We start from the raw sequence: 15,916 nt of genomic DNA on the forward strand, positions 1-15,916 counted from the left end.
GGCATCCACAACCTCTCTGGGCAGCCTGTTCCAGTACCTCACCACTCTCACAGTAAAGAACTTTAAAAAAAACACTACAGAAATACCATTTTCAGTGTTCTCTTAGGCTACTCATTGTGCTTTTTCTGTTTTTTTTCTTGCCTTTTCCCATCCAAATCCCAATAACTTTGTAACTTAATCAGCTGGAGTAGGAAAGAAAAAAAAGGGGGTGTTGTTCCACAGCAGATGGGGCTTTCTGTTTTTTAAACTAGGACTTCTCTGCAATAGAAATAAACATAACTTCGCCATGCATACGCAAAATTACAGTTGCTATAATCCACTCCATATAGCAATTTAGAGTCTATTTATCATGGTTATAAAAAATCTCTCCAAAATCCTTTTTTTTTTTAATATTATTTCTCCATCTCAACCTAGCTGGAATAAAATTAAAATTATAAAATAATGTTCTATTGTTAAATGCTGCATTTCATTCCTTTCACATTGTGAACGTAGAATTTAATGGTTAGAAAGCAGTGTCTTCATTGATTATTTCCATACATACTAACACAAAATTGCAAGGTTTAAAATCAAATTCCCTACCTCTTTTCTCACATTAAAGGAGCAGAGTTAAGTCACGATGACAAGAAGAGAAACACACAACTTTAAGAATAAAAATAAAAGAGGAACAACAGACACACTGGTATCACAGAAATCAGCCTAACACAACTTGAACACAGGTTAAGTGAGGAAAATTCTGCATCATTCAAGGATGCTTTCCCTAAGTATTACTTCAAGCAAATTACTTCACACATCTTAGAAAATTAACAGTTCACTGTTTTCCCTGTTTCCCACATTATCGTTAAGAGCCAGCCATTACCAAGTCAAGACTAGCTGTTGAAGACATGGAGCCTTGGGATTCCCGCCTGTATGATAATCCATTGGACTGAATAGAATCTGTTCGTGGGAAGAATAAACAATCGGTAAAAATGTTACAGTACTGAAAAATTGTTGCAGAACATTAGCTTCTTGTATCAGAGAAATCACTTTTTCACTACATGAAAAAAAGTATTCATACTATAAATGAAACAATATTTGGTTGAGTTATGTAATCCCTGAACAATCTGATTTGTTTTTATATTTATTTATTTTTTATTCCTGAGATATTTTCTAAAAGTCTATTATTTTTAAAACTTTAAAATTAGTTTACCTTTTCACATATTTTGAGGAGCTATAAATGAGTTTTTAAACTGTAGGCTTGGTGTCAGAAAACTAAGGTCTTAAGACAGTCGCTTTCAGAAGTCTATAAACTTAGGAAATACCTCTCATAAATTTTTGTATGTGAGTACAATAAGAAAACAACTACTCAAAATTATCTCATGGGACCAGAGCTTTACTAGAAAATAGACAAAAAGAATCCACAAACACCATGTTGTCTAAATCTGGTATTCAATGAAATTTTGAGTTAATCCAGCACATTCAACTCTTCCTCTAGAGGCCATGTACTGGTGCATTCAGAGTAGAAGTCTTCCCTAAACTCTTGAAAACAGTTTAGTAACAACACAACAGATTACAATGGTTTTCACAGCTCTGACTCTTCTTCCTTCATTTTCATCAGGAAAGCACTAAACATGGAAAGTCATTTCCTAATAGGAAACATAAGTAGGGTATTCAAAAGCACACGTGCTTCTGTGGTAATGAAAGAATGAATGCTAGGTCAATGTTGGAGGAATTTTTAAATATCTAGCTATAGCACTTCTTGTATGTACAGCTCCTGAACTTCTCTGCAAAGAGCTGAAATTATCTTACTAAAAAAAATAGTAGCTCTCTGCTTGAAAAAGCAATCAGCAGCACAAAGAAGAGCGGAGTGTACTGCAAAGCAGACAACTGTCTCTTAGAACTAAATAAGATAAGATTAAATATTTTCATACTTTTATCTATTTATTTTTGCACCTGCTTTTTTATAAAGTTCACAGTAGTATTAGCCACCCTTTGGCCTTCTGATTAAACAGTGTCTTTTCCCTCTGTCACACCTACAGATGTGCTAAGTGAACTCACTAAGAGAATTACATCTCCTACTGAAACAACTATGCAAGAATGTAAAACGTGAACACTCACCATTTTGATAATCACCATTTTCCTTCCTCTTTTGTGATTTTCCCAAACTCTTACTTCTTGACCATGAGAAAAATGTCCCCCTTTTTTTCTTCTCAGTATCCTCCTCTCCTGACTCTTCATTTAAGGATCTTCCTGACTTTGATTTACCACTTAGCTATCACCAAAAGACAATTAAATTATTGGCTGGAACACAACTATAAGCATGTCATCTAAAACAACCCTTCCTACATTTCTTCCTAGATGAAAGCATGATGGTCAGGTTAACTATCACCTCTACTGCCTTAATAATTATGAAATAGAAAGAAACACATGATGGGTATGAGCTACTATGCAAGAACTATTATTGACAGTAAGCCATTTAGAGCTCCTGTAAATATGAAAGAATTCTCCACAGCTTACTGTTAGCTGTGGAAACTCCTTTAGCCCTATTTTTATAAGAAAGAATTTCCCTTTAAATATTTCAGAGATTTTTCCTGGATTAAGCTCAAACATGAACTGCACTTAAAAATAACGACAATTTGCTGTTTTATATTTACATGTACAATCAAACTATTTATTAATGTTGAAGAATACAAGAATAATTGCTATTAAGCTAAAACTGTTTTTAGCAAGCTACTACTCTTGTTAGATTATTAGACTACTCCTTAAAGCACTACTTTTAAAGGTTCCTCATAGAACTACATAAAAGCAGATGGGCTAACGTAGTGATTGACATGAAAAATGCTAAGTTATAATTAACCCATACAGTTATGTTATACTATGGTGGTATTATCTTGATGAAGAAGATAAACTCTAATGTTAGGAGATCAGTAAGAGAATGGGTCCAATTTTTAAGCAAATGCATCTGCTCTACACAGAATAATCTTTTGGTATAAGAAATTCAACGACCATCTTCCACAAAAATGAGCTAAATTAGGTTAAGATTTCTCAATTTCTGACAAAATGCCTGATCTCAGCAAAAGCTAAAATATCTTTAATTCCAATAATCTATCAAAATAAGTCTCTCAATTGATGTATGACAATAATCCTAAGTTTTTATTTTTAAGTAGATTTATATAAAGATACAGATTTCAAATTCTAATCAAGAATTCAACAGCTAAAAATCTGAATCAATGTTAAGCATTAAAACAAAGTGTTTTCCTGAGTATGTAAAGATTCTGTAAATTTAATATTTGCCAGCATCATTAGGCAAACATTCTACTTGGTTTTCATGTATTGTCATTCAACTTTTTAAAGAACTTGAAAAACAGTATTTAAGAGCATTTAGTTTTCAGATAACAACAAAATCAAAAGTAACCTTTTTCGGTGTTGAGATATTGGACTTCTCTGAACTAATACTGTGTTTAGAAGTGGGGCTGCTGGGAACACGCTGCGGATCAGGAAGAGTCCGACCTTCAACTTCGGCTAGGATGCATTCTTGGTAAAGGGGGGATTTGAGAAAGCGAGTATAGCTATCAAACTTCATCAAGTTAAAAATCTGAAATTGAAATGCAGTAGATAACAGTTAGGCAAGCTTAAATGGCACATGAAGAAAAGATGCTGTTTCAGCCAACTTCCACAAAGTTCAGTACACGAACAAAGCAGTAGGCATGATTTTGCTTATACGTGGTTAAGTACATTGTCCCAAATTAAAAAAAAGTACAGGTTCAGACAGATGCCTATTTCCTGACAACACCAACCTCATTTCTTATCTGACACTGTATTTATGTCTGCACATTCTGTGCAAAGAACACAAGTAGCAACTTGAAATATTTTCAAGAGATATTACATCAGTTCTATAAATTACTTAGTATTTGTTAAATTATACAAGTGCATTTTAAGGCAGCTATGAATGAGAAAAGTATTTATGGTCTAAGACTCAGAAAAATTATATACTGCAGTATAAAATAGTAACCAATTACAAAATTTACATGTTCACTATTGATACATGAAGGAGCAAAGAACTCTCTATAGGATCCTTAACATAATGTTCATAGGCCAATCATAAGAAACAAAGTATCAGAGATTCTGGAGGATCGAAAAGTCAATGCAGCATAAATAAGACTTCGTAAAAGAACAGGTTACCTAAGATGGCTGTTCTGAGTACAATTAACACACACCTCTATACCAGGAGGAAACATCTGAGGCTAATTTAGCCAAAGCTAAATTTACGCAAGGAAAGGAAAAAAATTTTTATCAACTGCTAAGCTATTTGGATTTTTTACTCTATTTCTGCAAACCTATAGTTTTAAGTCAATTCATATTCTACCTCTGCATCTTCTCTCATGATTAAACTAAATAACTACACATGATCTGAAAATCCAGTATGAATATCTCCTCTTTGGACATGACTGTTTTCCTACAAGAGAAGAATGGTATGCTGGCTATGGCATTCCCAATAGTCTACTGAGAAGTCCACCATTAAGCCACAATGGGCCTCACTGTAGGCAGAAAGCATTTTTCAGACTGAGAGACAACCTTCTCAACAAGCCTCAGCTCAAAGCTTTACTGGGAAACAGCAAGATAGAGCAGAAAGAATTTGATGCTGCAGTGTCACAGAAACCTAACGCAATCTGTATGCTGGCTTCCAACTTCTGTTCTCACCTTCCCTCACACATTTCCATTCTGCCTTAGGTGTTACCTGTTGTCTCTATTGGACCCTCTAACCAATTGCTTTCACATGGAAAAAATACCCCTGTAGGGTTAGTTTTAACAGTTTAATGTGCTGAAACAGCTCGACACAAAGCCTAATGAGCCCTCAATGCAGTGTCAAAGAGACAACTCAGTGTCAGTAACCCTTCCCAACTGACAAACTGCTCACAGAGGGGAAATCTCTCTATGAAAACACAATCCATAGTTGCACTGGTAAAATGCAAAGAGGCAGCATGTCATCTTCAAGACAAGGCTCAACCAATGGCATGGTACACACAATACACACAGCTGCAGAAACAGTGAGTTCTGTTGAACTCGAAGAATATTACTGCTGTATATTACACAAAATAAAGATAAGTAATTATAAGAATTAAAATGCTTCAATCTCATGGACTCCAGATACACTGCTGATACAAGGTTATCAGGGAAAAATGGAAACAGTCTGCATACTCCATATAAGCAAATAAACATGGGATATTATTTTGCAATGCAGCTAAAATCTTGAACTTTAATAGTCTCAGTAATGACTGTATTAATTCATTTAGAGCTGATCATCATCTGTCCTGTGCTATGTTGCTATACCACATTACGTACCCAATTTCCCACACTTAGCGTTATCACTGTATTGATTTACATACGTTAATGATTTTTGCTTATTTGGAAATGGTAGTAGATATTTTTTCTTCTTGCAAAACTATAAAGAGAATTTTCGGAACTCCACTAGAATCCTACCAGTAACACTCTACTCCACAGCATCACGTAATGCTTGTCAGATCACCACAAATCAACACCTTTACACTTTATGCTCAGGACTGGAATAGGGAGTGGCTGTACATTTCCTTATATGATAGAAGCTGCCAAAGAAGCAGTTAAGACCTACCCTTCTATCTCCACTTTGCAGATGGAGGAACTTAAGACACCTATCTGCTCTTAAATCCAAAAGCATGAAATCCAACGTTGCACTCAGAACAAGATTGTGATTTGCTCAATTTATCCAGTTAAAGCAACCTCCTTGATTCCTACATACCACAATCTCATGATTATTTCTCATGCTAAATTGTTAGGGTAAGGAGTTTGAATTACTTGGAGAAAAGAAAGGGAGAAACTCAAATTCTACAGAAAATGTAAAATATATCCTGTTGTTACGTAACTGTTCTGAACATCAAGAATTATTTAAAATGCATCCACTTCAGAGGTCTTCAGTTTGAACATCAACATTTTAACAAGCTCTTTGACAGTTCTATTAAAGCAAAAGGGAATGACTCCTTCAGTAACACACAGCATATTTTACAAACCGCCTTAAGCAAAATTAGATTCTGTTTCTGTACACAACTGTCCGCTACAGAATAGAATAAGCAACCAGTTGCAAATACAATATGCAATGGTACTTCATCACGTGGCGCTATTTCCTTGTGCTAAATCTTCATTTCAATTTTTCAGACCTAAATAATGGCAATTTCCTATATAATTGCATATGCACAAAGAAGTCAAGAAATGTTCCTTTATGCAGCCTTTTACTATACTGCTAACAGAATGTCTATCATCTTGATCCCTCTGCCTTTTTATAGGTATTAATATTCAGCATGAGAAAATAGTTTTAGACATTTCATAGCATTTCACATGAAAAGATAACAGACATAAGTGTACAGAAGTTATGCTTTCTGTGGTTACCTGAAGTTGCTGTTCCTTGAACATATCTGGATGTGGAGAATTGAGAATATCATCTGCCAGCTGTGCCTGGCTATCAATATTAACAGGGGTTGTAGCTTTGCTACACAAAAATTTACTGAAGATCTCCCGAGCTCTGTAAGAAAGCTGCAGAAAACAAATATTTTCCATATGAATTTACATACAATTTTGCAAATGCTTCTTTATACAGTTGGTTTTTACACTGATATATTCTGCCTTAAAGTACAGAGCCATTCCACTTTCATAAAGTATGTAAACATTTTTCATTTAGCAGCTTTTGTTAGCTTTATTCATATAATCTTTTTTCCTTTAAAATTACAAGTGCTCATCAAGTATTTCTTAAGCAATAAAAGCTGCCAACAAAATAAAATTTAGACTATGAAAATAACAAGAGTGCTATATTAAGAAGAATATGCTATTTTAAGAAGAATATTAAATGTTATTTTAAGAACACGTTATCTGTTCTGAATGTTTCTAGAATTTCTAGAAGTCAGAAAAATGTATATATACATTTAAATATTCACTGCTAAAAAATGTTAATGCTCTATTTTTATCCTATTTACTTTGAAACACATTCTGGAAGTAATGAAAAAAACACATTAATCTGAGCTTAGGAAAAAAATGTTCTAAGACAGAAGAAAGTGGGGGAAAAAAAATTGACAGTGCCCAAACGAAAGCAAAGAGGCACTAGGAAACTGAATCTATTTCCACAGTGTAAACACATTTTAAACACATTCTCTTGGCAAGTAAAGACAGTCCAGCTGAAGGAGCACAACAGAGGCTAAATTTCATTTGTCATCACGTTAACTTAACTTTTTCTGCTCTCCTTTGTACTGGGTTAGCCAGTTTTCAACATCCAAAATATCTCAGCCCATTTTTAGAGCCATCTCTGAACTCTACTGAAGCCTAAATACACCCAACATCTCAAACTTGGGACAGTACTCTTAGGAGACTGAGGCTCCAACACCATTTTAGTGAAATCACAGTGCAAAGACCAAGCATAATTCTAATAATTTTAATAATATTGAAGAAGTATCAGTTTCTAGCAAGTAACACCACATACTGAAACACAGTATTGACTTACCTCTTTTTTATCATGTGCGGGCACATGATTAAAATATTCACAAGCCTGCCAAAATAAAATATTTTCTTCACTAAATTCCTTCCGCAGAAATTCCTAGGGGGAAAAATAAACAAATAATTAAGAGCATCATTAAAAAAAAGAAGTTACTTGCAGTTTTAGACAATGCTAACAATTCAGTATAACAGTCCAGTTATCTTTCAAAGCAAAAAATCACTGCATGTCCTACATATGACTAGCACTTTTCCTCTCTCATTCCTTTCTAAATGTACACAATTGAGAATAACACATCAAGTTACAATCAAGTCATTTCCACGTACAAAGATGAAGTTTGAAATTTCATGTTAAGTAGCATCTACACTAGTGAATAAACTGAATAAACTTCTGAGAACAATTTTAATATTTTAAAACAACTTCTTTAAAATACATTGTAAATCCAGTGCCTGTAACTGTAGTTCTGATAATATAATAGGACAGATAATTATCAAACTGTGTACATAATCAACTCTGTATTCATTACAGCAACTTCATGTATCACATGGTCGCTATAAAAATCTTTCATCACTTATGTGGCCAGATGGGTTCTCCTTAGAAAAGACAGTCTTAGACAGAAAAAAAAGTCTCCCACTACAAACCCTAATCAGTACATTCATGTTACAGCATCCAAAGGTCCAAATAAGGACTGGGATCCCATTCAATTCAAAAAATGTACAAACACGAGCTGTCCCTGATTCAAACCTGTATAGCTCAATTCTGTGTCAGCATATGTTTCTTGAGACTATTTTACTTGTTAGGAAAAAAAAAGGGTAAAAAAGCTTAAAAAATTAACTTGGCTGTCTGAAAATTACCCAGTTTGTTTATGCATCAAAGATTTAGGCATCAGTGCTGAAATGAAATTTTTAAGTTAGTCCTTTTAAGATTCAGGGAGTCCAACTGTGGGAAAACAACTGAGGCAGACCATAATACAAGGAATCTAAGTCCACTAGCAGCTTATCAGTTTAAACCAGAAGGTCCTGTAATAGCTGATCTGAGACAAAGAAAAAAAAAAAATCCAGAGAGTGTAGTCAGGAGACTTTGCTGCATTTTACATGTAATTACAGATTGGACAAGAAACAAATGAGTGAGCAGGAACTACAACCCAAATGCCTACTTCCCCACTCACTGCCTTCACTACAGATCTTGCAGTGAATCTCCTGCTTGCTTGCTTTTTGGCTACGTAACATTGGCACAGCTGGCTACAAAACAATTAGGAAGACTGAATGGTGCCACACTTGGAACAGTGTGTAGCTGTCAAATGGCTGGGAAGCTGGAGACTTTGGTTTGAACCACTTGAGGAGGGAACTGCAATCAATTCTCTCACTTCCTCGAGGACTGCTCCCATCAACGGACTATTATGCAAAATGTGAGTATTTGCAAAACATGCAAAATCTCTCCTTAGCAGGTAATTCCTGCTCTGTGACAAAGCTGTCCTCAGGAAAGGCATCTAAATGGACCAAGATTCTTACTATGCAATCATAAATTAAATGAGTTTGAGGTTCTTGAGCACAGACATCTTTATCTTTTGGCTAGATATAGGTGATTCCCTTCTCGTCCTGTGGTTTTTCTGAACTTGTGAACTTCCCCTTGAAGGAATGTTAATTTCTTTCAGCCACCATGACACGCCTTCACTTCAGACTTCATGACATCCAGGTTCACAATATCCAGGTTGCACAATATCACTTCACAGTATCCAGGTTGCAGGTAAACAAACCTAAGTAATGGCCCTGGATCTCTCCTGAGGCTCAACAAAATCATGGTGTGCAGAGTAAATATCAGAATTCCCTAATTGTTCTTTAAATTGAGCACTTCTCTGACACATACACTTTTTAAAGTTAAAAAAACCCAAAACATATTTTTTATAATTTTTTTATGTTTGAGATTGCCTTTTGCTGAAATGAAATGCAATTTTAACATTTTAATCTGAAAATTTAATAACGCAGCTACATTCAAACTTTTATCTAAAGTTTTCAACATTCACAACACTGAAAAATACTTCAACAATTTCTTATTTTTACATAAGTTTATCTACTGATAAAGCAATGAGAAACAATTACTAAGTTTTCACTACAACCGCACCACTGTTCAGGCAGAACTGTAATATTTCTTTCCATATAAAGAGAATCTCAGTATCTAAGCAGAAATGCTGACAACACTTTGGCTACTTCGCTGAGAAAAATGGAAAGATAGGGATCTTAATGTCTAGGATGTATCATTTTGTTTTTATTTTCTGTTTCCTCAAATGGGTGTTTGCTGTTAATTTGTTTTCCAGCTTCCTTCACCATTTAAGATTCCTTCACTATTACCATATTCAGTAAAGGAGCTATTGCAGATTCCAATAATGTAAATCTCTTATATCAAAGTTTCTTTACACTTTTTTGTTGTTGTTGTTGTTGTTAAAAATGATTTGGACAGCACAAGAATTCCTTCTATAACATACCCAGAATTAACAACAGATCTCCAGTGCAATGATGCAAAACCTTATAGAGCTTGATTACCTCACAGTTAAAATAAAGATGATACAATTCACAACGTTGTAAATGCCCTGTGTAGATACTTATGCTTTGCAAATACTCAACAGTACTCTCCTGCAAGCTGCAACTTTAACCACTGCTCTTAAGCTACCTAATTACTTCCTAAAATACTTCTAAAGAATTTTAGCAGGAAGCTAAGCCTCTGTATCACAAAAAAAAACCCTTCTACATGGCTTCCACTGCTTCAGCAAGGCTTTCAATATTTCAGGCAAATGTGAAAATGTCATTAACTCTTTCATAAGTACTAAAACTTGCCTTTTTCTTATAAAAAGGCTACAGACATAAAAATAAACAAATATCAATGTTATACACAACAGGAAATCTTACTAAAAAATCATATACAATGCAGAATATATCCTTTTACCTGAAGCTTTGCTACTCAGAAATGCAAGGAAATACATCTATTTTCAATGACAAATCAGTTTGAACTTTAAAAATGTTCAGATGATAACGATGTAAGTCTCCTATTGCATGTCCAATGTAAGGACAGCATCATGAAAGTAAAAAGAACACGGAAAAATTACTGATATCAGGACGTTTGAAAAGCCTCACACTATCTTTCAAAGCTTACCGAAAAATACTTAACACCAACAGGATCCTGAAGAAGTCGCTCAAATGAAACTGCCCAGCTTGCAACTCTTCTTTCTCGAAGTCGTCGACAGCTCTGTACGCTGGGAAGACTCGCATTGCTACTGAGACTATTTTCACTGATGCAGTCTTTTAAATCAGCGCTATTCAGCTCTGTTACAAAACAAACAAAAACAAATTTGTCAGATTGGTATTCACTTCTACACTCCTCTACAGCATGGTTTTCTTGATTTAATACACCTCCTTCGAGCTTATAGTTAGGCAGTCTTCAAAATACTTCTCCCTGTTTCCGTGTTCCTAAGGATCTAACATTCCTAAGTTCATGGACAGCAATTCTTCCTAATATTATCCAAGGAAGGCAGATATCTAAGAACCCACCATTTACCAGAAAGTGGACAAAAGCCTATCTGATAATAGGACATAGCAACCCTTTTAATGCTTCTCAATCGGTGGCCAAGGTCTCCGTGTTTCATGAAATTAAGAGACTTCTGTTAAAGGCTGAAAATTTAAGAAACAAGTCAGTTGAGGAAATTAATACCAGAGGAGACATCAAACCACAGATCCTACGTAGACTTGTAATAACTTTATGTATTGAACCAAAACAATCTTTGACTCAGTAAACAGAGTACACACAAAAAAACTCTTAGACAAGTGACCACTTGCTCACACAGTAGAAAAGTGAGAGACAGCTCTTCTAAGAAAGAGAGAAAACTGGATACGACAGGATTTTATTCACAGGCTTGCCATTTATATATTGCAGGTCCTTTTGCAAAACACTGCGGCTTCCATCTTTCAGTTTACACGAGTGTAAAATCAGTATAGAAGTACTCAGAGTTGCTAACTTCAAAGACGTGGTGTGAGTTTTGATTAATTCTGGAAACACAACTGAACAAAGTCCTGAACAATCCTGTCTGATAGAAAATGGACCCTGCTCTGAGCAGAACATCGTACTAGAGACATGTCAAACAAGCTAATCTGTGATGAAGGGATAGAAAAAAAAGTAGCATTTAATTCTTGAAAAATAAGTAGTAATAGATATGGGAAAATAATATCCCCAAATAAAATAGATAATGTCCTCAATAATTCTATACCAAATGGAAAACAAATCTAAAGCTCACTATAAATTCAAGGGAACTGAATTCGCAAGTGGTGAGAAATGGCCTATTCCTTACAGAGATGTTTTTACTGTAGTTTATTTTCCACAGTTAGTCATTCAGATAAAAGAAAAGGAGTGATTTCACTCAAATTTCTATTTTATAAGATCACTCAAGAGCTCCTTTTCTGCTGTATATTCAAAATGACTTCACATTTCCAAACTCTATGTTAAGAAACACGGTCATTCATAAACACAGTTATAAAGACAGAATAAGTTCTGAAACTTCATTTTTGAATGTATTCTGTAGCTAACAAATATGTATTAAGATGTAAAATCTAACTACTACAATTTTCTGCAAGCAAAGTTTTTGTTTAAGAAAAATACAACAAAACAAATTAGATTAGGGGAAACGAAATGGATATATTCAACAAGGGAAATGTTTAAAAACAATAGTAATAATATAAGATCCAGCAAATAATGCTAAGTTTCCTTATAACAAATATTTATTCACTTTTTCCTGTAAGACACATCAAAGAGCATAATAGAGTCAACTGTTGGCCTCATTAGAGAATACCTGTCACCACAGTGAAACTATTGTGAAAGAAGCTAATGTGAATCTGAAGAGAATTACAACTAAATGTATTACCTGGGGTATTTTGTTTTAACTCTGCAGGTGGATGTGTTTTATTTTACAGACCGGGATATAAATAGACACCCACTGCTGGAACAGTTTCAGATGTTACTAAGCCCAGATACCGCCCCACTGCGAGAGGGTTCAATGCCCAGAGATCTCTAGTGATGAATGAGGAACATTTCCTAGGCACTCTCAGGTGAACTCAGAAAGGTAAACTCATCCCACATACCAAAGCGCTTAAATCTGCATGTCTGACTTAGGGAAATTAGGGTGTAGCCACAAGAAGTGCTCAATGGCAAGTCACAGGGCCTCAGGACTAGGAGGGACTGCAAAATGGTAGGCCTGGCAGTCACCAGAAGGTCAGCTTCTCCCTCTTGCAAGGGCAGCTGTTCCACAACCCTACGGCAGGGAAGAAGACCAAATTGCAATTACTGTCTGGGTGTTTACACCCATCCCTGACTGCTAACTACCTCTAACTGCTAGCAGCTGCTCACTCCGATGGGTCAGAGTTATACTTGCTATAAACTCCACTGGCTTCTCACTCCTCTGATATGCTGCCGACTATGGAGATTCCATGAAAACAAACGAATCAAAGAAAGATGGCATTTTCAATAGCTTTGTGAGCTACTAGCACAGGCCCTCCAAAGTGTTAAAGCAGTGTTAAGGGCTTACTCATTCTCAGTAAGCTGTTTCTGTTCGTTGGACTTGATTTAGGTAACTTGGGTTTTTCAAGAAGCACTATTAACCCTGACACTTAAAAAGAAAATGCAGTCAGCTTGCTCTAAACATGCATACAGATTTCAGCTGGAGTACCTGTTAACACCAAAGCTATACAGAACAAGAAAATTTCCCATAAAAAAGGGTGGTTATCCTTGTTTCCTTAACTACATGTATCAATGGCTGGAATATAAACCATCACAGCACAGTGCAAGCATACTGGTGTATAATTTAGAATCAGAAGAAGAAAAAAAAAGGGCTGTTGAGGAAAACATCACCAACTATAACATTGATACGAAATCTATCCAGGAGTGTATAAACTGTACTCCAGTTTCTCTTCCCTTGCAGAGGAATGTTTCCTATGTAAGCCTTCAGCATCAGGTTTCCTGACTCCCAGCTCCTCCATACCTAACTACACAGCCCACCTCGGAACAGAGGAATAGTGACACTTTCTAACTGAGCCCTTTATTTCCCTTAGTGATCCAAAAGCCCCAATTCCTCAAGCTCAAGCACTCTAACCACACAGCTGTGCAAAGCAGCCTGCTCCTCCTTCTAAGGTATCTTAAAAAGGAGGATTAGCTATCGGGAATATCAGGATGACAAAGGAGGGTACTGTGAAAAACTTTATTGAGGAGCATGGAAGGTAGGAGAGAGTTGATAAAACTTCCCAAACACCTGCTTACCACCTTTAAAAGAAGGCTCCTTATTTAGTCATCCTGAACCCAGGGAGCCTAACTTTCTTCCTGTCCTATCTAAGAATGTCTGAATCAAGCACGGAATAACCACTCTCTTTGCAAACTCAGTTTCATTTATTGTCTTCATCAAATACAATATAATCGAGACAGGCTGCTTTCTAAAATCCACACAAAGACTATCTCTAATACCTTTTGTGTTTACACATGCTGTTGTGGTTTTATTTAAGTTAAAAAAAAAAAGGATTATGTAAGAAAATGCACATATTTCACCAAGAAGATCTTCAAAGTATTCAGGATAAGATGGCTCTGAAAGTTCTGATCTAAGTAATACAAGCACTAAGAAAGAAAGCAGCTGAAGATGTTTTTGTAAGCATTTGTTCATAAGATCCATGTATATTTTAACCTACATGTTTTTTAAATATATAGCTTGTATTGTGAGCAGCTCCACGTACTCCTTGTAATGATCTGAACATATACAGTCACGCAATGAAAATATTCTAGATAACCACTAAGTACATTACCTGGATAAAGCTGATAGGAACCACAGTGGTGCCACTTAATCAAATACTTCAAGGCATTCAGTGCAAGCCATCTTTCTGAATCCATACCAAGTTCAACTGTAATGTCCTGGAACCCATTGGGTGAAAGTTGCTCTCAGTGTCCAGCACATTGTTCCTCTGCAGCTTTGGGATAAGGAAAGCTAACACATTCTCCCCAACAATTCCTGGTAGCTTTTTACACCATTCGAAACAAATCGATTCTTTACCCTCATGGCTCCAAGCAGAGGAAACCAATAGTATACTTAACACTAAGCACTATAAAATGCTGCATAAATAATTAAAAGAAAGGACCTTTTGCCACTGCTGCTAAAGGAACTTGAATTATTTATGCTACTGTGGAACACAGCTACAGCGTGCACTGCCACTGTGACTGAAAAATAAGTCATATACCTATTGGAGGAAATAACACTTCTGTTTACAGTGCAAGCTGTAGTGGTTTACTTTGGATTTTATGGTGGATTTTTTTGTGCTGCCTCCTTTAGTTACTCTTTAAAATACGGTTTTGCATTATTTATTATTCTACTCATCAGGAAACTTTCAAAAAATGCTTCAGAAACACGTCCATGCTAAGATTCTTTCTAGATGATGAATACTGAAAACAAAAATCAGCTGATAATAGAGCAAGTGGTATCTTAGTAAAAAGACATGCCTGTAGTATCTGATATGCTTAGGCATGAGGAAATAATAGACTTCAGCATCATGGAACTGATCTCTGTAGGTAACAGCAGGTAGAAGAACTGACTTAGAGATTCCTAATAGAGCTATTAAGATACCACTTGTCTGTCTGGGAGATGAATGATGAAGTACTTTTATTATAAGTCCTTTGACCTTAAGGTTTGCCTTTGTAAAGTGCTGTGTAGGTATCAATAGAAAACCAGAAATTAGCTGCAGACTAACAACCATCTCTGAGATGACACAATTCTCAAAACATCAGCCACAGCCTTCATCCTGCGTCACTACGCTCCTTTCCTACAGCAGCAGCAATGGACAGTTTCCAAGTAGGGAAGTAGGAGAAATGTGCTAATTACATGTGATAATATAAAATAGTTTCTGCTCTTCCTAAAGCATAGACGCTGTAATTGATCTACAGTGGTGATACGGGTGCTGAATTGTCTGTAATTCATTAAGCAAGTCACTTACAATTAAGAGCTGTGGCTTGTCAGCATCTCAGGAAGCACCACAAATTCAAGGAACTGGACCTTTTAAACATTATGTATTTTCACAGCCCAAGTGCTCCGTTTTGGCTAACGACAACATCCCAGCCTTGTATGAGCTGAGTTACCATATAAAATAAATTTTCCAAAAGGTAGATGGTTTCCAGTGTCTGTCTCTAATGTAATAAAATCCATGAGGCTTAACTCCCTTTGGAAAGAAGGCAAAATAAAGAGAGGTGTCATGCCTCCTATTACACCAAAAGGGTGCATATAAACAATGATTAGTATTTTTTAAACATAACTTTCCCTTCCCAGCCTAAAGCTTGACAACAGTATTTATACTATATGGATGTACAAACACTGTTAGTCTAAGAAGGGAAGCATGTGCTGCTATACTCATGGTATGC

General features: G+C 35.8%; 1 protein-coding gene across 1 annotated transcript in view; it reads right to left on the reverse strand.

Moving 5' to 3' along the window:
- Window positions 1-696: 696 nt before the first annotated feature.
- Window positions 697-15,916, reverse strand: part of RGS12 (regulator of G protein signaling 12) — a 53,790-nt gene continuing 38,570 nt past the window's right edge. Inside the window, 6 exon segments of the mRNA XM_031553210.1 lie at window positions 697-933; window positions 2,095-2,248; window positions 3,392-3,571; window positions 6,397-6,540; window positions 7,499-7,591; window positions 10,637-10,806. Coding sequence (XP_031409070.1) covers window positions 839-933; window positions 2,095-2,248; window positions 3,392-3,571; window positions 6,397-6,540; window positions 7,499-7,591; window positions 10,637-10,806 — 836 coding nt within the window. The 3' untranslated portion in view covers window positions 697-838.

This window comes from Meleagris gallopavo, chromosome 4 (genome assembly GCF_000146605.3).
Source record: "Meleagris gallopavo isolate NT-WF06-2002-E0010 breed Aviagen turkey brand Nicholas breeding stock chromosome 4, Turkey_5.1, whole genome shotgun sequence".
Classification (NCBI taxonomy): Eukaryota; Metazoa; Chordata; class Aves; order Galliformes; family Phasianidae; genus Meleagris; species Meleagris gallopavo.